Source organism: Ranitomeya variabilis, chromosome 1, assembly GCF_051348905.1.
Source record: "Ranitomeya variabilis isolate aRanVar5 chromosome 1, aRanVar5.hap1, whole genome shotgun sequence".
NCBI lineage: Eukaryota > Metazoa > Chordata > Amphibia > Anura > Dendrobatidae > Ranitomeya > Ranitomeya variabilis.
This window is the reverse complement of record NC_135232.1, coordinates 375,201,633-375,225,677: the sequence shown is the minus strand read 5'-3', so window position 1 is coordinate 375,225,677 and position 24,045 is coordinate 375,201,633. Positions and strand designations below refer to the sequence as shown.

The 24,045-nt window shown below is 39.8% G+C and overlaps 1 protein-coding gene and 1 long non-coding RNA gene across 3 annotated transcripts in view; one reads left to right on the top strand and one right to left on the bottom strand.

Annotated features, from left to right (window-relative positions):
- Positions 1-24,045, top strand: part of VPS13A (vacuolar protein sorting 13 homolog A) — a 277,896-nt gene that overhangs the window by 218,738 nt on the left and 35,113 nt on the right. For both annotated transcript variants that reach the window (XM_077249012.1, XM_077249013.1), the window contains exons 62-68: positions 974-1,055; positions 1,709-1,822; positions 2,262-2,337; positions 6,479-6,642; positions 13,153-13,198; positions 13,301-13,424; positions 15,045-15,159. In XM_077249012.1, coding sequence (XP_077105127.1) covers positions 974-1,055; positions 1,709-1,822; positions 2,262-2,337; positions 6,479-6,642; positions 13,153-13,198; positions 13,301-13,424; positions 15,045-15,159 — 721 coding nt within the window. The remainder of the gene's footprint in view (positions 1-973; positions 1,056-1,708; positions 1,823-2,261; positions 2,338-6,478; positions 6,643-13,152; positions 13,199-13,300; positions 13,425-15,044; positions 15,160-24,045) is intronic.
- On the bottom strand, positions 16,956-19,786 carry LOC143760224 (uncharacterized). Its single transcript, XR_013212249.1, has 2 exons — positions 17,641-19,786; positions 16,956-17,341 (listed from the first exon to the last, which is right to left on the bottom strand). It is a non-coding gene; the product is annotated as an uncharacterized LOC143760224 (long non-coding RNA).

Sequence of the window (24,045 nt, the reverse complement as noted above, 5' to 3'; positions counted from 1 at the left end):
TGGCTTGGTTTTGACATAGTTCATCCTGGTTATATTTTAAGCTCCTACTGCTTTGTTACGTAACTGGTTCACTTGGAGCCAGCAGGAGGGTGTATACTGCAGGGGAGGCGCTATTCTTTCTGTATTACTTACTGTCCTCCTAGTGGCAGCAGCATAACACCCATGGTTCTGTGTCCCCCAATGATTGGCTCGGAGAAAAGAATTTTACGGTGAGTACACAAAAATCCCTGTTTTCTCCCACATATGGGGTATCGGCATACTCAGGACAAATTGGACAACAACTTTTGGGGTCCAATTTCTCCTGTTACCCTTGGGAAAATAAAACAAATTGGATCTGAATGTTCATTTTTAAACATTCCAAAAATTCCTGTGAAGCACCTGAAGAGTTAATAAATTTCTTGAATGTGATTTTGAGCACCTTGAGGGGTGCAGTTTTTAGAATGGTGTCACTTTTGGGTATTTTTTATCATACAGACCCCTCAAAGTGACTTCAAATGTGATGTAGTCCCTAAAAAAAAAAAATGGTGTTGCAAAAATGAGAAATCGCTGATCAACTTTTAACCCTAATAACTTCGTAACAAAAAAAAAATGTTGGTTCCAAAATTGTGCTGATGTAAAGTAGACATGTGGAAAATGTTACTTATTAAGTATTTTATGTGAAATACCTCCGTGATTTAAGGGTATGAAAATTTAAAGTTGGAAAATTGAGAAATGTTCAAACATTTTGCCAAATTTCTGATTTTTTTCACAAATAAACGCAAGTCATATCAAAGAAATTTTACCACGCTCATGAAGTACAGTATGTCATGAGAAAACAATGTCAGAATCATCAGGATCCGTTGAAGCGTTCCAGAGTTATAACCTCATAAAGGGACAGTGGTCAGAATTGTAAAAATTGGCCTGGTCATAACGTGCAAACCACCCTTTTTGGGTAAAGGGGTTAATACAGGTTCTTTTTCGTCTTCATTTGCAGGTTGGCATTTTTTGAGATTAAAAATCAAGTTTACTCAAGACAGGAGCTGCAGTGGGAAGTCATCAGACATTACTCAAGACAAGTAAGCGTATAACTATTATATAAAATGATGCATTTTACTCCTAACTTTGTGATTCCAGTCCTCTTCATTTATTCTCTTAGCTTTATGGTGGTGTCAGTACCTGCTTCACTTATTCCACTTATTCCACTTTTAACATTGAAGTCAAAGGAGTAACTGATCCTAACTAGTGATGAGCTAGGCAATCCCTGGATGTGTTGCGGCTGTCGAACAGCCATGAGACATGCAGCTGCGGGGACTCAAACATTTTATTCGAGCACGCTGGAGTCACTCGGTTAGCACCACAGCATGCTCTGACAACACCTTATCTGAGCACCAATCCTGACCTAATACTTCTGCTGCCTTCTGCCAAGATCCATTTCATAAAAAATACTATATATTGTAAATATGGTTATATATATATATATATATATATATATATATATATATATATATATATATATATATATATAGTGTTCACATACCTCCAGCTGTGCTATTTTATACAAAAACATAGTTGTTTGGAAAACGGCTCAATGGTGGCCTTTTGGTACAATTGACATATGCGCTTGCGGCTTTTGCCCGAACATATGCCAAGCTTCGTTCATAAACATGATGTGAGCACTGCTTGATATACTGAAAGCAGTTTTATAATTGCATATTCCCTTAATTTGTAGGCAATTAAACAAATGTATGTTCTTGTCCTTGGACTCGATGTGTTGGGGAATCCTTTCGGCTTATTTCGTGATTTTTCTGAAGGGGTTGAAGCTTTCTTCTATGAACCTTACCAGGTAATGCACTGCCCAGTTTTAGTTTTTAGATGATGTGAAAGTCTTTATAAATTTACGTAAGATGATGTAAGAAATTGATAAGGTTAATAATGTAGTAAAATCTGAGTTTAGTTGAGGTTTTCTAGATTTCAACGGTATGGATAAAGCATGTTTGTATACCAGTCACGCCTCAAGAATTTATTGTAATGCGACTATTATAAAAATGGATTTAGCAATCTATTTTTATTCAGGAAAAAACTGGGAAAAAGTCGACTTCTTTCTTTGGTAAAACATTCTGTTCTTTATTTCTGTATTTGTTCATACAACATTAAAAGCACCACAAAGACATCTAAACCACTGACTCATTTTGGAGGAGCCGATAACTGGCACATGTGGTGATCAGCCTTACAGACTTTGCTTTTATACATACCTGACAATCTGTTCTGTATTATTTTCCCAGGGTGCCATTCAAGGACCCGAGGAGTTTGTTGAAGGAATGGCATTAGGAGTAAAAGCTCTTGTTGGAGGAGCAGTTGGTAAGTAAAGGCAATACTTCTGATTTCAGTGAGCGTGAGTAATAAGTTAGTAATACATTATTTCTAGTTTATTATTATGTATACTTCAAAAAAATTTCTGGATAATTTTTCAAATGTAAAGGATGATATTTTTATTTGAGATAATGTTTACCTTGAGTATAAGCTATTAACATAGGATTGCTCTGTGAAGGGTAAGAACATGATCTAAATGTGTTATACATTTAGTTACCTGTAAGTTTGTGATATTCCCCTAGAAAATCTGTTTGCATTGTCACCTAACTAGGTATGGTCTTTGTATATGGGAAGTGGTGGCCTACCATAGATAAGCTGAGTTCCTTACATCTGTTGTGACTAGCCAGTTATTTTACGCAGGAGCTGGGCACAACTGATGACTAGTTGTGCGCTGGTCCTGTGGCCAGAGCTGGATGAAGACTTACGCGCACAACATTTTTGGATTCAGCACTAGGATCAATCTGGAGTAACTGCTGATGCTCTGGGAATGACCTAGACAACTATGTGGTCAGTTTTGGAAACACTAGAAGGCCAGATAAGTGGAAACAAGACTTAGATTAAGATTTGTTGGTGGAACATTCACACTCTGCAGCCTTAGTGCAGTTATTTTTTTTACCATGGTTATAATAATAATAGTTAATAATGGCTTTATGAGATATCAAATTTACGACAGTTCTTTTTCACACGATCACAGCAAGTAAAAACGTATACAATGCAATGGATGCAATTAAACTGCAACATATGAACACATATAAACATACTGACGCTAGAGTTATTAGACTCCCATAGTCAAGAAGCGCTGAATTTTTAACAAATACCTTTATTAACATATAAAATACAAATACACATGGTTAAAAAATGCCTCTCAATCAAAGATTTAAATACCAGTACAGAGACCAGCGAGTTTTAACTTGTGCAAATCCAGGTAAATACGCACAGTTAATATAATTAGTATTGCACAGACTACAATGTAGCAAAGAGGGAAATTAGAAAGTGACAGTGCAGAGTAAATAGCCATAAAGGCCCCTAAAGGTGCCAATAAATATTGTGCATTCCCATTTCCTCAAACAGAGGCCTATGATGGATCATAACGCAATAATAAATTATCCAGCAGTAGTAACGGACATGCCGAGAGTTTCGCCGGAGGCTTAATGGAATTATATGTTTTCTGTCGACATGGATTGACCCCTTATGAGTGCATCAGATAAATGATTTGGGCTGATGGACCTATGAGTCATTCATCTATTAACTACTGTGTTTTGAATTTATTGCTTTACTTATTTTGTCTTCATTATGGTCACATTTTGTTCTGGTAGGACAGTGGGGGTTGAGTTATAGGTATAACAGTAGTTTTATGATGCCTCTAATTGGCGGGTACGTCATATCTTCATCGGTGTCAATAGAAGTATACCATCTTGGTTAGGATCAGCATATTTCTCGTGTGGTTTATTTACCAAACAGTAGGAGTTTTCCAGGGTTTCGCAATGCACGGTGATTTGCCGCACGGAAAAATGCCCCTGTGCGTTGGTATTCAGCGAGTGATTCCGCATTTTGCTTTATAGATACGGACATCTTTATTCTGCTTATAGCTGCATCAATTCATTGTACATTCAGATTATGTATGGCCCAGGGGGTGTGGGTTCATGCGGGGGCGATGGTGAGTGTCGATGCCCCATCCTGCAGGGGAGGCTTCGGCATTGCCTCGCTGTCCTTTGCGTGACTCTACCTCGCTGTGCTATAGATCTAGTATTAGAAGTTTCTTTATATTTATTTTCATTGTTATTTATCAGTTAACACTTATGCGGCTCATGTTCCATTTAGTATTGACAGTATAGATTGGTTATGCCTGTAATAATGTGGCCGTAAGGTCCTTTCCAAGTCCGGGAATATATTCTCGGCTTTACTAGCAGTGTGGGTGTGTAAATTATGGAGTATCTGATTGGCCTAGGTCTCCTAAGGAGACACCGCAGTGATTGGGCTGTGATTTCTGGAGAAACATGACTCACCGAGGGTAAGCCTCATTCTGGCAACCTGATTGGTTGCCCTTGTCTTTTAAGAAGTAGTGACGCCTTACCAGAGACATGCCCCCAGGAAGAAGCAGATGCGAAACGCGCGTCGGGGTAACGGAGTCTCAGCGTGCCACGAGGTTACGAACGTTTACTTGTGTATCCAGGTAATATGTACTGCACCGGACTTTGTTTCCATAGTGAGATGTGTTTTCCGGATTCCGGGCTGAAATTGTGTTAGGTGCGGGGGATTATAATGAGATTTGGCCATTGTTAGGCTACAAGGTTTAGTAGTATATTAGGTGCAAACACATGCAATTATGTATGCCGGACAATTGTCCGTTACTACTGCTGGATAATTTATTATTGCGTTATGATCCATCATAGGCCTCTGTTTGAGGAAATGGGAATGCACAATATTTATTGGCACCTTTAGGGGCCTTTATGGCTATTTACTCTGCACTGTCACTTTCTAATTTCCCTCTTTGCTACATTGTAGTCTGTGCAATACTAATTATATTAACTGTGCGTATTTACCTGGATTTGCACAAGTTAAAACTCGCTGGTCTCTGTACTGGTATTTAAATCTTTGATTGAGAGGCATTTTTTAACCATGTGTATTTGTATTTTATATGTTAATAAAGGTATTTTTTAAAAATTCAGCGCTTCTTGACTATGGGAGTCTAATAACTCTAGCGTCAGTATGTTTATATTAATTTTGAAGTGTTTCCCATTCTAGGGGTTGAAGAAATGGGTTGGTGCTTTATGTTTATTATAACATATGAACACAGCCTAACAATAGTAGTGGGACCGTGGAATTTGCAAAACTCACTGACCTGTTCCTAGAGCCATATGGTCAAGCAAGAACCCATCACCACCAGTGCCAAGAAAACATTTTACATCCTATGCACAACTTCTGCTGTCTTCTAAAGACTGACCACAAACCAAACCTATCATATTTACTGTTTTCTGCCAATCCCATTTTACAGTTACCTCATCTTTTGAGCTGTTGCAAATTGTAGCAATTGTTTTGTATCTCCTTATTTCAACTGGTTTGGAATACCGGTTTACAAAAAGTGCAAATATTAATATCACAGGATGCCATTAGGCAACAACAGCGCCGCCCCTGCTCCCATTGTGACGTTACTGCCCTCCCGATGCGATAGCATCGGGCCTCCATCTAGTAATAATAATAACCATCAATCATGCTTTGGGGTTGGGTTGCTGCCAGTGACACAGGGAACATTTCACCGATAGAGGGAAGAATAGATTCAATGAAATCTCAACATATTCTTGATGCAACCATAACACCATCTGTAAAAAAGCTGAAGTTCAAAATAGGATGGCTTCTACAAATGGATAATTATCATACACACACGTCAAAATCCACAATAGACTACCTCAAAAGGCGAAAGCTGAAGGTTTTACAATGGCCCTCAGTCCCCTTATCTGAACGTCATTGAAAATCTGTGTCTAGACCTCAAAACAGCAGTGCATGCAAGACGACCCAGGGATCTCACAGAACTGGAAGAATTGTCCAAGAAAGAATGGATGAATATCCCTCAAACAAGAATTGAAAGACTCTTGGCTGGCTACAAAAAGTGTTTACAAGCTGTGATACTTTCAAAAGGAGGTGCTACTAGGTTTTTATAATATAAAAATAATATAAAATATGAATATATAGAGAGAGAGTTTTTGGTTTTGTTTTGCTTTTTTCACCTAAAATAGAAAGGAAAAGTGTGATCTTTAACCTGAAGCAATAAAGAGATCATTTAATCTTCAACTTGGTTAACTGTTAACAATAAGTCAATTTGAACAGGGGTGCCCAAACTTTTATTTGCCCCTGTATTTATTGATCACCTTTTGGTATTTATATTTATGAAATTGTGTGTTTACTAGACCATAACTGTCAGGATTATTACCTTAAATATCACTTTGCCTTACACCAATATTCGGTTCCCTGTAATTTTTATTTTCACATTCTGTATAAAATGAATGTTATATATTTTTAAGCAAAATAATTCGTTTAAAATGTACTATTTTAAATTTCCATTGAAGTGTGTCGCTTCTTCTTGTAGGTTATATACTTGACTGAATTGCCAAATGTGTTTCATTTTTTTTAGGTGGCTTAGCTGGTGCAGCTTCCCGGATCACAAGTGCTATGGCTAAAGGTGTAGCAGCCATCACCATGGATGAAGAATATCAACAGAAGCGGAGAGAAGCCATGAACAAGCAGCCAAGTGGCATCAGGGAAGGTCTTACACGTGGAGGAAAAGGCCTTGTATCTGTAAGAGATATTTGGAAATCTATAGCATAACCTGGGATTGCTTTTTGGTATCGTTTGGTCTTGTTCACGCCTAGCATGTGTTTTGATATTTTTACAGTTGGTCACCAAGTGTTTGTGGGTATGTGCACTTTTGCCCATTTAACTCAATGAAATAACTTGAGTAAGTGAAATAATGCTCACCTGCCAACATCTTCCTGAAAGAAGATAAATTGCAGATGTTTGCAAAACCATAATTCTAATTACATGTAATACTTGTTATGTTACTGGTTTCAAAACACTTCCCCAGGGACGTAGAGCTGTAGAAAATAACAAACTAATCAATGCTTGCCTACCAGAACCCACTTGGATCTTGAACAGGCTGTTCCAGCATCAGGGAAACATTTAATGACGCATTGCTCATGTCAACTGACCGCTGCAGCCAGGGACGGACTAGGACTGAAATTCAGCCCTGGCATTTGAAATCACACAGGCCCATGATGTTGCCACCCCCCGAGCACCAGATGGGGATGTATTACTAATATTAATCTGCCTGGATGAAATAAAAATTTATTACAAGACCAATATTTCAAATAATACCAATAATATTGCTATGTAACATTAAATAATATCAAAATAATAATATTGCAACATTACAGACAAATATCAACAAACACTAACCAAATATTATCAGCATATACGATATTGATAATGCTACCATTACTGATCGTTAAAGGGGTTGAGTTAAAGTCTGTGTAACTTCAGGCTTCTGAATCCTCATTGCGCACACTGTGAGGAGTCTGCAATGCCGGCTTTGGCAGCAGCCATTACATTACCACGTTTAAATTTTCACACCTCCAGCCAGATTCTGACTAATTGTACTCGGCTCTGCTAATTTCACTTGTATTGAGCGAGGCCAACCGCGTCTAGTTAGCATGTGACTGCATGTATGCAAATCACATACTTGCGGTAACCTGATCAGGGGCGTAACTATGTTAGGTGCGAGGGTTGTAATCACATCCAGGCCATGGAGCCTAAAAAGTCCCTTTGGCCTATATAAAAAGATCAATGCTATTAAAGGGGCCCATGCTGTTCAAGTTACACTACTTCACATGGTCACCAACTCCCAGTGTCAATACTGGAGAATCCTCACAGCGTGTAAGACTTTTAACTTCAAGCTTAGACAACTACTTTAACCAAAAACACTGTACTAAGACTGATATTACCTCCATACAGTGACCATATGATGGTAATATCTGTTTTACACCAGTGCTCTGCAGACCATATACAGTTGTGTGAAAAAGTGTTTGCCCTCTTCCTGATTTCCTATTCTTTTGCATGCTTGTCACACTTAAATGTTCCAGATCATCAAACAAATATACAGGGCCCTGTGTGAAGAAGTGATTGCCCTCTAAATCTAATAACTGGTTGGCCACCCTTAGCAGCAACAACTGCAATAACTGGCAGTGAGTCTTTTACAACGCTCTGGAGGAATTTTGGGCAACTCATCATTGCAGAATTGTTGTAATTCAGCCAAATTGTAGGGTTTTCGAGCATGAACCACCTTTTTAAGGTCATGCTAGAGCATCTCAATTGGATTAAGGTCAGGACTTTGACTAGGCCATTCCAAAGTCTTAATTTTGTTTATCTTAACAATTCAGAGGTGTACTTGCTGGTGTGTTTTGGATCATTGTCCTGCTGCATAACCCAAGTGCACTAAAGCTTGAGGTCACATACAGATGGCCGGACATTCTCTTGAGGATTTTTTTGCAGACAGTAGAATTCATAGTTCCATTTACTACAGCAAGTCTTCCAGGTCCTGAAGCAGCAAACAACCCCAGACCATCAGACTACCACCACAAGATTTTACTGTTGGTATGATGTTCCTTTTCTGACATGCTGGGTTACTTCTACGCCAGATGTAATGGGACACATACCTTCCAAAAAGTTCATCAAGATGTTTTCTAGCAAAACTGAGACGAGCCTTTGTGTTCTTATTGCTCATCAGTGGTTTTCGTCTTGGAACTCTGCTGTGCAGGCCATTTTTGCCCTGTCTTGCCAGTCTTTCTTATGGTGGATTCATGAACACTGACCTTAATTGAGGCAAGTGAGGTCTGCAGTTCTTTGGATGTTGTTGCAGGGTCTTTTGTGACTTTTTTTGATGAGCTGTCGCTGCATTCTTGGGGTAATTTTGGTCAGCCAGCCACTCCTGGATAGGTTCACCACATTTTCACCATTTGTGGATAATGGCTTTTGCTGTGGTTCACTAGAATCCCAAAGCTTGAGAAATGGCTTTATAACCTTTTCCAGACTGATAGATCTCTGTTACTTTGTTTCTTATTTGTTTCTAAATTTCTTTGGATCGCAGAATGATGTCTATCTTTTGAGGAACTTTTGGTGTACTTCACTTTGTCAGGCAGGTCCTATTTAAGTAATTTCTTGATTGAGAACAGGTGTGGCAGTAATCAGGCATGGGTGTGGCTAGGGAATTTGAACCACATGATAAACCACAGTTAATTTATGTTTTAGCGAGGGGGGGTTGAAGGGGCAATCACTTTTTCACATAAGACCCTGTAGGTTTGGATTTCTTTCTCCCTAATAATAAAGATCTTCATTTAAAAACTGCATCTCGTGATTACTTGTGTTATCTTAGTCTAATATTTAAATTTGTTTGGTGATTTGAAACATTTAAGTGTGACAAACATGCAAAAGAATAGGAAATCAGGAAGGGGCAAACACTTTTTCACACAATTATATGTGTATATTGTGCAGGTTCTCACCAGTCACGATCTCGCTGATTGTTGTTATTCATTTTCCATTTTCCTTTGCATTCGGTCCAGACCACTATGACCTCTTAATCCATCATTAAATCATCCCTGAAAAATGTAATACACAGACATCTTCACTTTACTGATTTTCCAAGACCCTCCTCACAATCTACCACCCTCTACACAAACCGCAACTTATAATACCTTATAATAATTCCCCTGTGCCTACTTTAATAGTGCCCCCTGTTGACCTCTTATAATAACGATCCTGTACCTCCTTATAATAATATAAATATCCCTTGTGCTTTCTTATATTAATAATAACAATAATTTCTTGCTTCCCTTAAAGTGATAATGATCCCCCATTGTCCCTTTTTAGAATAGTGACCCTCAGTGCCTTTATTGTAATAATGGTCTTGAGCAGAGGCGTACATAGAAATAACAGACGCCCCATAAAAAAACTCCTATCACGTCACAGTGAAAGAAGAGTATATCTCCCAACATTTAAGAAAAGGAGAAGGAAATGTATTGCAGCACTTAGACAATTATTTTGCCCCTACTGAAGCCCTTAAGTGGTCTCACTCATTATGATACCCCTTTAATAACCCCTGTAGAGTATTAGGCCCCCACACAATATGATTGCCTCACAAACCTTAACAAAGTATGATGCCCCAGAACACCCCACATAGTAAGATTGTCACCACAGCCTCCCATACAGTATGGCACTCATCACAGCCCTCAATATACAGTGGGGGAAATAATTATTTGATCCCTTGCTGATTTTATAAGTTTGCCCACTGACAAAGACATGAACAGCCTATAATTTTAAGGATAGGTTAATTTTAACATTGAGAGAATATCAGAAATAAAATGCAGAAAATCACATTGTATACATTATATAAATGTATTTACATTTTGCAGTGAGAAATAAGTATTTGATCCCCTACCAACCATTAAGAGTTCTGGCTCCTACAGACCAGTTAGACGTTCCTAATCAACTCGTTACCTGCATTAAAGACAGCTGTCTTACATAATCACCTTTATAAAATACTCCTGTCCACAGACTCAATTAATCAGTCAGACTCTAACCTACAACTTGTTAATGATCTCAAGGCAGATGGGACCACAGTCACCAAGAAAACCATTGGTAACACATTACGCCGTAAAGGTTTAAAATCCTGCAGTTCTGGCAAGGTCCCCCAGCTCATGTGCAGACCCGTCTGAAGTTTGACAATGAACACCTGGATGATTCTGTGAGTGATTGGGGGAAAGTGCTGTGGTCAGATGAGACAAAAATTGAGGTCTTTGGCATGAACTCAACTCGCTGTGTTTGAAGGAAGAGAAATGCTGCCTATGACCCAAAGAACACTGTCCCCACTGTCAAACATGGAGGTGGAAACATGCTTTGGGGGTGTTTCTCTGCAAAGGACACAGGACTACTTCACGGAGTGACAACCTCCTTCCCTCCGCTAGGACATTAAAAATGGGTCGTGGCTGGGTCTTCCAGCATGACAATGACCAAAACATACAGCCAAGTCAACAAAGTTGTGGCTCAAAAAGAAGAATATTAAGGTCACGGAGTGGCCTAGCCAGTCTCCAGACCTTAATCCCATAGAAAACTTAGGGCTCCTTCTCACTTGCGAGAAATACGTCTGAGTCTCGCAGGTTAAAACCCTGCTTTGGCACCGGCACTCCACAACGGAGCGTGCAGCCGCACAGCAATACATAGAGCTGCAGGCTCCGCTCTGGAGTGCCGGCGCCAGAGCAGGGTTTTAACCTGCGAGACTCGGATGTATTTCTCACAAGTGAGAAGGAGCCCTTATGGAGGGAGTTGAAGCTCTGAGTTGCCAAGTAACAGCCTCAAATTCTTAATGATTTAGAGTTGATCTGCAAGAGGAGTGGGCCAAAATTCCTCCTGACATGTGCACAAACCTCATCATCAACTACAAAAAACGTCTGACTGCTGTGCTTGCCAACGAGGGTTTTGCCACCAAGTATTAAGTCTTGTTTGCCAGAGATATCAAATACTTATTTCTCACTGCAAAAATGCAAATAAATTTATATAATTTATACAATGTGATTTTCTGTATTTTATTTTTGATATTCTATCTCTCAATGATAAAATTAACCTACCCATAAAATTATAGACTATTAATGTCTTTGTCAGTGGGCAAACTTACAAAATCAGTAAGGGATCAAATACTTATTTCCCCCACTGTACAGTATGAGAGGCACCACAGACCCCCACACAGTATGACGTCCACCACATGCTCCTATATCATGTGTGATGTTCACCAAAGCCCACTGTACAGTATGACAATCCCACAACCCCTATACAGTATGATGGTCACCACAGCCTCCAACGTAGAATAATCTACCCCATAGACCTCCAGACAGTTTATTGTCTACCAAAGCAACCCTACACAATATGATGTTTACCACTACCACCGTATGCAGTAAGTTGGTCCCCACACAGAATGAAAAATCCCCATACACTATGAAAAACCTCCATATCCTAAATATAGTATGATATTCCCTCCAACAACCCCTATATAGTATGATAGTACACCTCACAGCTCCTTATATATTATGATGGTACACCTCACAACCCCTATATAGTATTATAGTACCCCAACAACCCCGCATGTAGTATGATGTTTCACCTCATACCCTCCTATATAGTATGATGGTCCACATCACAGCCTCCCATATAGTATGATGGTCCCTCCAACATCACCCCATATAGTATGATGATACATATGGTACAGCTCCTTATATATTATGATGGTACACCTCACAGCTCCTATGTAGTTTGATGGTACCCACAACAGCCCCCCATATAGTATGATGGCTCACCTCATAGCCCCCTATATAGTATGATGTTCCACCTCACAGTCCCTCATATAGTATGATGGTCCCCCCAACAGCCCCCTATGTAGTATGATGGTCCCCCCAACAGTACACTATATAGTATGGTGGTCCACCCCACAGCCCCTTATATACTATAATGGCCCAACTCACACTGCCCTATGTAGTGTGATGATTCCCCACAACCCCCCAAAAATAAAAAATAATTCCTATATTCGCCTAATCCAGACATCTCATCCTCCACAGCATCTAACTCCTCTTCTATTCATTCTCCCAGTGGATGCCTGTGGCTTGATGCAGTGCCATCATAGCACTGCCGACGTCCCCTGTTGGTGCTGGCCTCTGGTAGGTTCCCAGACAGAGGGGACACCCACGGCCTTTGGGGTAAATGACTTAATCAGCAACTTTGTGCCTTCCTTACAACTGTTAACAGTATGGCAGTCTTGAAGATGCAGAATCTGATAATGTAGCAGACAATGCGGCCCACGACCAGACAGGCACTTCTGGCATTTGCAAGATGGCTAGTCCGGCCCTGGCTGCAGCCAGTCACAGGCCGCAGCAGTTCTGTTTCTGTTAAAGCAGTTTTGCCTTCTCTTCCTGTGTCAGAGCCGCCACTGCTGGATCCAGGTGGGTGCCAGTAGGTGAGCATCAATTAGTTTATTTTGCACTTCCAAGTCCCTACAAACTTATTTCTTTGCCCAGATGACCCCTCTAAGTGTTAATCTTGGTATATCTACCCTTCACCCTGGGCAGCAAGTGTTGCATTGGTATGAGAAGCCTATGAATGTCACCTGTCCTTTCTCTGGCATCACTTTTTAGAAGAGTCTCGGGTGTCACTTATGACCGGTATGTGTCAGCATTTTATGAACGTGAGTCACTCTTTATTCTTTATCCTCAGGGCTTTGTCAGTGGAATTACAGGGATTGTTACAAAACCAATTAAAGGTACACTGGCTCAAGTCTGTTTCGATAACAATGTCATGCATTTCTGTTTGCCAAGGTTTCTCTCATTTCACACAACTTCATTTCACACAACTTGTTTGTTAGGTGCTCAGAAAGAAGGAGCAGCTGGATTTTTTAAAGGAATTGGGAAAGGATTAGTGGGTGCTGTAACCAGGCCAACAGGAGGCATCATAGACATGGCCAGCAGCACGTTCCAGGGCATCAAGAGGTAATCCATTATGTGCAGTCTTCATTTCAGAGCTGCTAATCACATTTTTAAGAAGTGATGTTGTCATCACTGTATTTTTCTATAGTATATATATAAATCTGTTACCAACATATTTCCATGTTATTTAAAGGGGACAAGTATATTGTTTGGCTATTGTAATGTCCGTATGGATATAATCCCAGGCTTTTTAATAATTTCTACAGATAGTATTGTTCGAGCATACTGATAAAGGCTTATTAATATACTCAAACTCACCGAGCGAATATGGGTCCCATATGATAAGTAATGTCCCAGTGATTTTATATATTTATATATTTACCCATAGAGTGTCTAGATATTAGGTGTATACTTCCAATACACATTTACAAAAACAAACAGATCGGCGTTCCATACACAAAAATTAGGTAAAAAGATATATAGATTTTATTATGAATACCATTACATAATATATCACAAATTAACGTAATCAAAGAAAACAAAAAAACAAAAAAGAGACCCTAGTAGAAAACAAATGACACCCGGGCATAAGAAAGTTATGTGTATCACCATGGTGCTAGTAGTATATCACTATTGATCATACAAACCATAGATGCATCCAGCATCAAATGTAAACATAGTTTGCGTAACCAGAGTATTACTCCTGAAGCTAGATGTCCGAAATATAGAGAAAACCCCTCAGGCTATTACATAGGCCAGTGCTATCACTGAGGAGAGAAAAAATAACAAGGCATCTAATAGCAGCGGAGCTTACTCATGGTGAGTGTAACACAATGCCCAGGGACCGGATCCACCCCTGACGCGCGTTTCGCGTAAGCTTTATCAAAAGGGAGGGTCTCTTTTTTTTTTTATTACGTTAATGTGTGATATATTATGTAATGGTATTCATAATAAAATCTATATATCTTTTTACCTAATTTTTGTGTATGGAACTCCGATCTGTTTGTTTTTGTAAATGATAAAGGCTTATACATGTCACCCTACCTGGTTTCCTCCGTTTTCCTCCTGTACCAACTCTGCTCAGATTAACATTCCTTCTTTCAAGGTGCCCTCGGCAGTGGCATGGGTGGGTACAGAATTGGTAAATCTAATTCATGCCTTCCCTGACTTTTCTGTGCTGTGGGATAGGAAAGGCAAGGGGTTCTGTCGTTCATACTCACCACTGCACTCCCTATGTAACTGCAGAGGGCATTTTGGAAGTAGGAGAGCCAGAACGCCGATCTGAGCAATGGAGGCAAACGGAAGGCATCAATTAGGGTGATTAAACATGAGAAAGGTATAGTCACTTCTCAGTTCCAATTTGGAGGGTTGTTTTAGGGTCTGGTGCATTGATTTAGCACAGTGCTTCTCAAACTCTGAAATTGGCCCTCACCAGTGTGGGACTCCTTGTTTGGTGAAGCTATTTTCACAGAAGTGATCATATTCTGTACAGTTGTATTCTCTTGCTGTAGCAATCATTGGTTTAATATTATTGACACACCATAAGACCTTGTAGGCCCAAGACTACCGTATCTTGCTTATCATATACAGACACATTTATTGTCAGCAGTCAGTGCATAGAGAAAGTGTAGCTACTAATTGTGAAAGAGAAGTGCTTATGCTGTGAATGCATCTTCTTTCCAGAGCTACTGACACTTCCGATGAGGTGGAGAGCCTCCGCCCTCCGCGATTTCTTCATGAAGACGGTGTCATACGACCATACAGGCTGAGGGAAGGCGCTGGAAGCCAAATGCTACAGGTGATGGCAACTGAGTGGTAGAGAGATTCCATAATTCTTCAGAGAAGACGCAGAGATACATTATATGCACTGGGTCACTCTGGTTTCTGTATAGTAAGTTACATATAAACCTTTTAGTGCTCTTCCCGCAAAGGACTCTCCAACACTTTCATGCAGTATTTACTATGAAAGCGCTCAGGGAATGTATGAAAGTCACAAGCCTTTATCAGGCCAACACTTGGGAGGCACTAGGCTAGGATAAACTAAGGATCTGTTCTGCCTCTATGCTGTTTATGTCCTGACAGTATTTGTATTCACTTCTCTAACACATTTGTAAGCTTTCTACTCTCAAAGAATTTGTATGATTTTGGTTAGAAAAAGTGTATTTTATGTGGACGAAGCAAAACCGAAAGCTTTTATAAAACATTTGTAGGAAAAGGTAGCCAAAGCAACCTGTTTTTTTATCAGTAAAACTCTGCAATCTTTAACAATTACATTCATTGTACAATACATGGTTTATTGAAGATAAATGTCAACAGCAAGTGGAAAAAGAAATATAGGGGAAAAAAAGCTTTTATTTTATTACTGGCCTCATCATTATTATTGTGCAATGGCAAATTAAAGACAAAGGTTATCTGTGCAAAACTCACTTTTTAATTATTGACAATATGTACTGCTGTTTAATAATGATCAGTAGTAATCGGAATACCAACCTATTACTGCGCCCCATTGGTATTTTCTCAGGGTTGCAGATAATTCTGTCCCTAAAATGAAAGACTTCAATTACCTGTAGTCTTCATTTTTTTTCCTACATCAATTAATCTCAGATACTTACATTAGATAATCTTCTGAAAAGTTGATTTGCAATGTTTGATTGCTTATTACCCGTTACTGATTTGTAATCTTAAGTGTTTTGTATGAACAGCTCATAATGACTGTTTTCACCTTGTAACACATTGTTTTTTCTTCAGGGGTATCTTCTTTCTTAAGTGTATTCATCTTGGTTGTTACCTCCAGCTTCACGAAACGTTTTATAATCTTTACATCCAATATCCCATATCATTTAATTTTTTACTGTATCTCAACAGCAGTTGGAACTTCATTTTTAATCATAAACGTAGCTTAAAAAAACTGGTCTACTGACCCCCACCATATCGAGAATGAAGGGGATGCCTGCTGTTGTTCATGGAACTGCTGGCCCCCATTCACTTATAAGGAGTCACACTGTAGTTTGGGGCACAGTAGGTTGCCAGGGGCTAGTTACCAGTAAAGATCGCTACACCCATGCTGTGTCGCCTTCCTTCTCAGGATTGCTAGGAGTCCTTGAGGTAAGACCCACACAAATAATACCATAGCAATATAATCTCACCTTTTGAAATCCGTTAGTAGACTGCCACATCATTTTTTAGTTCAACCTGTGACTATGTATTGTGGGTTCTTTCTAGTAAATACGCATAGCCAGCATATTGTATTTTCTACTATAGGTCTATGCCACAGAACTGGAGCCCAGAACTCAATAAAAACAAAATTATTCAGTGCAAAATTTTTTATCTATTTTAATTAGTTAAACAATTGAATGGGTTTTCACTGGCTGCCAATTCTGCAAAAATAAAAAGAAGATACATGTGTATTTTATAGTTTGTACTGTGCACATTGTCCCTTCCATTATGGTTGTCGCTGTCCCTGCATTACTTCTCATTGCAGTCCTTGTGTAGCATGCAGATCATATGGTCACATATTCATAACCTTTCCGGCCTCATCTGTTTTTTTATGCAAAGATGGATACAATTGTGACCAAAGGGGTAAATAGAACAATCTTCTGAGCTGATAAAATGCATGTTTGGGATTGACTATCACTCTTTCTTTTGGTTACACATTGGTATTCATCAAAGCGCTGCAACATTTTTATATAGAAAGGACATACACATATGACGAGGAGTTCGTATAAGGGCTGTCCATGTTAATCGGATGACACACTGACCAGTGCTATCTAATGGGACTGTTCAGAAGAGAGTTTTCCTCACAAAGACCGAGTGTCCGTGTGAAAATAATCGCAACATGCTCCAGTCTCTTCCGTATTTCAGATGAGACGATGAGACTCACCTATTCAAGTCAATGGGTGTGTGAACCAAAATCTGATCCCTTATAGATCATCCGCATAGTATCGGATTTTTACTGATGCATTACAATTTTTCCCATACTGCTGACGTATAAAAATGATAAACGTGAGAATAATGGTGTGCACTCAAGTCAGGGACACGGAGGTGCTGGTGAAACGGACCGTGTGGTCTTAATCAATCATGTAGAGAAATTCACCGCACACTCAATTCTGGTATGATGCAAAAAAGGTATGTGCCAAATTTATTTAAACACGATATACAGAAGATTGCCACATTGATACTTGTATCAATGTGGCAATCTTCTGTATATCGTGTTTAAATAAATTTGGCACATACCTTTTTTGCATCATACCAGAATTGAGTGTGTGGTGAATTTCTCTACATGACGTATAAAAATGGACAACACAAAGATGTAATAAACGGACATACAAATGGACTACAGATGACAATTCAGATGATTTTTTTTTTCCTTCCTGAAAATCGGACTATTTTTCATGTGCTGGTCTGCACCGGTCTAAGTCACCCACTATTCAGTGTGGTCAACATATAGATAATCCTTTTAATGATTAGTACAACATATCATCCTCTCAATATTGGATGTGTAAACCTATTGAAACATAAAGCACAAACCTACAGGTATATAGAATTATCGTACACTTTATGTCTATTTTACAGAATGTCATACATTTGTCCTGTAACTTGCATGGTCATTGCTTTTATTTTCTCCTTATTTTCTACATTTCACTGTGTATTCCTTGGTTACATTTCATATAAGTTTTGTGTTCTTTATTGCTTGTTTTTGGCTTTGCTTTATAAAGGCTTGTATTGTAAAATAAATACTATATTTTAAACTATGTGAATTTGTTATTGTCTTCTGGCATAGACGCTTTGTACAACCCTTTTTTCATTCCATAAAAGGAAAGAAATAGCACTAAGCTCCGCCAGACATCTTTTTCTTGTTATTTGCTTTCTTCCATCATTTATATTCAAATCCTCGTTGTCCGGAATTAGATTTCTGTCCAGATTTTGTTATAGTGTTGCGTTTATTTTCCCTTAAATTAAGTCAATCCCAGAGAAAATTAGCTTTAGTAAAATAACGTGTTTACTCAATTTTAAAGACCTTTTCTTGGTTATCCGTGGCTATCTACTGCTTACATTAATTACTAAACAGAGATCTCTGGGCAAGCAGAACATACCGTACCTAAGTACATCCCTACACAGCCTTCCACAGAGTAACAAATGCATAGCTTGTCAGTGGAGCTTCACGTGGGTCCGCAAATAGGTGAAATAAACATTATATAAGAATCATAATCGGAAATTGAATTATCACTTTGCCAGTAAATACTGCAAAAGCGTATCTCACTGAAATATAATTAACCCCTTAGTAACAGAGCCAATTTTGCACGTAATGACCAAGCCAATTTTTACAATTCTGAGCACTGTCATTTTATGAGGTTATAGCTCTAGAACGCTTCAACGGATCTCACTGATTCTGATTGTTTTTTTCATGACATATTGTACATCATGGTAGTGGTAAAATTTCTTCGATATAACTTGCATTTATTTAAGAAAAAAACGGAAATTTGGCAAACATTTTTGAACATTTTGCAATTTTCATACTTTTAATTTTTGTGCCCTTAAATCAGACAGTCATATCACACAAAATACTGTATATACTCGAGTATAAGCCGACCCGAGTATAAGCCGACCCCCCTAATTTTGCCACAAAAAACTTAATGACTCGACTATAATCCTAGGGTGGGAAATGCAGCAGCTACTGGTAAATGTCAAAAGTAAAAATAGATACCAATAAAAGTAAAATTAATTGAGACATCAGTAGGTTAAGTGTTTTTGAATATCCATATTGAATCAGGAGCCCCATATAATGCTCCATAAAGTTTGATGGCCCCATAAGATGTTCCATATTAAAATATGCCCCATATAATCCTGCATAAAGGTTAATAATGGCCCCATAAGATGCTCCATAGACACATTTGCCCAATATAATGCTGCGCAAATGTTGATTATGGCCCCATAAGATGCTCCATAAAGATCTTTGCCCCATATAGTGCTGCACAAACCTTGATTATGGCTCCATAAGATGCTCCATACAGACACTTGCCCCATATAATGCTCCACAAACATTAATTATGGCCCCATAAGATGCTCCATAAAGATATTTGCCCCATATAGTGCTGCACAAACGTTATGGCCCCATAATATACTCCATACAGACATTTGCCCCATATAATGCTGCACAAATGTTAATTATGGCCCCATAAGATGCTCCATAAAGATATTTGCCCCATATAGTGCTGCACAAACGTTGATTATGGCCCCATAAGATGCTCCATAAAGATATTTGCCCCATATAGTGCTGCACAAACGTTATGGCCCCATAAGATGCTCCATACAGACACTGGCCCCATATAGTGCTGCACAAACGTTGATTATGGCCCCATAAGATGCTCCATACAGACACTGGCCCCATATAGTGCTGCACAAATGTTATGGCCCCCATACAGACACTTTCCCCATATAGTTCTGTACAAACGTTATGGCCCCATACAGACACTTGCCCCATATAGTGCTGCACAAACGTTATGGCCCCATAAGATGCTCCATACAGACACTTGCCCCATATAGTGCTGCACAAACGTTATGGCCCCATACAGACACTTGCCCCATATAGTGCTGCACAAACTTTATGGTCCCACAAGATGCTTCATACAGACACTTGCCCCATATGCTGTTGCTGCGATAAAAAAAATAAATCGCATACTCACCTCTCGTCACTCAGGCCCCCGGCACTTTCAATATTTACCTGCTCCTCGATCCGGCCGCTGCTCCATATTCAACGTCTTCTGTACTGACGTTCAGGCAGAGGGCGCGCACTAACCACGTCACCGCGCCCTCTGACCTGAGCGTCACTGCAGAAGACGCTGAAGACGGAACGGTGCCGGAACAAGGAGCAGGTGAATATCATGCAGCGCTGCGCTCCCCCTCCCCATTATACTCACCTGCTCCTGGCGCTGTGCAGTGCCTGCTTCCCCGGCGCTGGCAGCTTTTTGCTGTACTGAGCGGTTACCGCTCATTACAGTAATGAATATGCGGCTGCACCCCTATGGGAGGTGGAGCCGCATATTCATTACTGTAATGAGCGGTAACAGTGACCGCTCAGTACAGGAAGAAGCTGCCGGGAGCCAGGAATCTGCAGGGTCCGCGCCAGGAGCAGGTGAGTATAATTAGACAGCTCCCCCTCCCCTGGGTATGACTCGAGTATAAACCGAGAGGGGGACTTTCAGCCCAAAAAAATGGGCTGAAAATCTCGGCTTATACTCGAGTATATACGGTAGCTAATAAATAACATTTCCCACATGTCTACTTTACATCAGCACAATTTTAAAAACATAATTGTTTTTTTTGTTAGGACGTTATAAGGGTTAAAAGTTGACCAGCGATTTCTCATTTTTCCAACAAAATTTACAAAACCATTTTTTTTAGGGACCACCTCATATTTGAAGTGAGTTTAAGGGGATCAATATAACAGGAAATACCTAAAAGTGACACCATTCTAAAAACTGCGCCCCTCAAGGTGTGCAAAACCACATTCAAGAAGTTTATTAACCCTTCAGGTTCTTCACTAGAACTAAAGCAACGTGGAAGGAAAAAATTACCGTAACATTTAACTTTAAACATTTTTACTGTAGAACATTTTTATTTTCACAAGGGTAAAGAAAATGGACCACAAAATTTGTTGTGCAATTTCTCCTAAGTACACCGATAACCCGTATGTGAGGGAAAGCAACTGTTTGGGCGCATGATATGGCTCAGAAGGGAGGGATCACCTTTTCATTTTTTTTAACGCAAAATTGGCTGGAATCAATGGCAGTCACCATGTCACGTTTGGAGACACCTTGATGTGTACCTAAACAGTGGAAAACCCCAATTCTAACTCCAACCCTAAGCCCAACACCGCAACCCTAAGCCCAACACCGCAACCCTAAGCCCAACACCGCAACCCTAAGCCCAACACCGCAACCCTAAGCCCAACACCGCAACCCTAAGCCCAACACCGCAACCCTAAGCCCAACACCGCAACCCTAAGCCCAACACCGCAACCCTAACCGCCTACACCGCCACCCTAACCGCCTACACCACAACCCTAACCGCCTACACCACAACCCTAACCGCTTACACCACAACCCTAGCTCCAACCCTAGCCCTAACTAATGGAAAAATAGAATGAAAAACATTTTTTTATTTTATTATTTTCATCTAACCAAGGGGGTGATAAGGGGGGTTTGATTTACTATTTTTTATTTTGATCATTGTGATAGGGTATATCACAGTGATCAGAATGATCCAATAGGAAAAATCTATTGTTGCCAGTTGCCCGCTGGCAGATCTCGGCGGGCGCACTGCGCATGCGCCCACCATTTTCTTCCCGGAAGAAGATGCTGAGGGCCGGGGAACAGAGCCAGAGGTATCTGAGGGCTCGGGGGACCCCATTTATCACTCCTCTGATATGCTAGATCATACAATTCTGAATTTTTTTTCCTTATTTTGCTGTCACCGTTATTTGGTGATTAACGGAGATTGCAACAGTGGGGACGGTAAAATCCGACCCAAATCATGTCTCGGGTACTGAGGGTAGCAGAGACCTCGGAGATTTTCCAATGCTGGGGGCGCTATAATCTTATTTCTCAGCGCCGTTAAAAAGTGGCACTGAGGAATAAGCACCCTTAACTGCCACCGTTAAAAGGAAGGTACCGCGTTTGTCTGGGGGCTGACATCTTGCTTTCACAGTGGCAGCACAACACTGTGTCATAATACGGCACCCAATGGTCATAGGAGAAAACAGACGGACTCCGACCCTATCTATTGTAGTAGAACTGTCACTGCTGTGAACTGGGCACACCTCTGTGGGCTGCACAATTCATAGTAGTGGGAGTGTTCTGCTGCCATATTCATGGAGCTCTCGGATCTGCTAACATAAGCAGTACTGATTCCAGCAGAACAGATCCTGATTGACGGCTGACGGAAGTAAAATGCAGGAGAAAAGTACGGGCAGAATAGCAGAGATATCAAGGAGGAACAGTGTACCATTAGCATTATAGGAGCAGGAGCTGTGATGCTACTCTTCATTCTTCCCCAGTGATACTAGACTACCCAAAAGGGGAGGGAAATGGTGATGTCAGCAGTTACTTCCCCAATTTTGCTGCTAACAGTAAAGCTGGTAAGTCTTACTATAGCTGCTTGAGGTCTAAAATGCTCCCTCTATTGGTAAATATATATATTTGTAAGAAAATATATATTATTTTTCATATAAAAAATGTCTGCAAACATTGCATTAATACATTTTAATTACTATTTTAAGCTTAATTTCACAAAAAAAACAAACTACAAGAAAACTGGTGGCACCTTCCCTTTAAAAGGCATATCAGCGATGGTTAAGGACTTTGTCTTGATTCCTGTATGATCTTGATGCATCGTCCAGGTGGTTTAGTCCAAGACTTTACTGGACCAAGTAATTCCAAAATAATGGTGAAGAATGTCAAAAGAAATGCCATATTTATAGCTGCATATTTATTTTTCATGACAAAGACAACATTCCAACCAAGGAAGCAAACACACACCTTTACACCTTTTCTTTAACCTATATATATATATATATATATTTATTTAGGCTTACTCACATACATTTTGGCAAACTGCAGTCTAGCTTTTTTATGTCTTTATGGTCTCCTGCCTTAGTATTTCATTTAATTCCAATGTTGCTGGATAGTTCGCGCTCACACGGATGCACCCTGAGCCTGCAAGACAGCTTCAATTTCGTTGGAACTTGATTGGGGCTGCTTAATCACTATCCGGACTATCCTGCGTTGCAACCTTTCATCAATTTTTCGCTGCCGTCCACGTCCAGGGAGATTAGCTACAGTGCCATGGCTTGTAAACTTCTTGATTATGTTCCTCACCGTGGACAAAGGAACATCAAGATCTCTGGACATGGACTTGTAATCCAGAGATTGTTGATATTGTTCAACAATTTTGGTTCTCAAGTTCTCTTCTCTGCTTTCTGTTCTCCATGCTTGGTGTGGCACACACAGACATACAATGCAAAGATTGAGTCAACTTCTCCCCTTTATATCTGGTTTCAGGTGTGATTTTCATATTGAAAATCGGTACAGGAAAAATCAGCTCACCCTTGGTGGAAACTCCCTGTGAGTTTCAGTATGAGGAAGTGCAGGATCACGTCTCTGACAGATGTCAGGTTAAACTTGCAAGAAGGAAGAGATCTAGCTTCAATCCATAAAATCCAGAGTATTTAGTAATTAAAACAAACATATATATATATATATAAGGCATCACTGCAATACACCTAGGCATATGTGTAAGTTGGGGATAAGGTGTGTAAGGAGTCAAAACCAGACGCGTTTCAAACGAATGCAATACAAGTGTATTGAACCAAGGCTGTGACACAAACGGCCAATTGGCATGTCCGACTACAGGGCGCAGCCTCGCTCTATACAAATGTATGGAGAGCTAGGCCATGCCCACTGGCCCCAGGGGTATGTATAACTCATACATACATTCCATTCTCGAGAAACACAGGGTGACTGCAGTATTATCAGTTTTGACCAGACAGCCCCTTTAATTTTCTGTTAGTGGAACCGACATATTTAAGATTACAAGCACAGCATTCAATAATATAGATTATGTAATTTGAATTACAATTGAGAAAGTTTTTTATTTTATAAAGTTTTTAAACCAACTGAACTAGAGA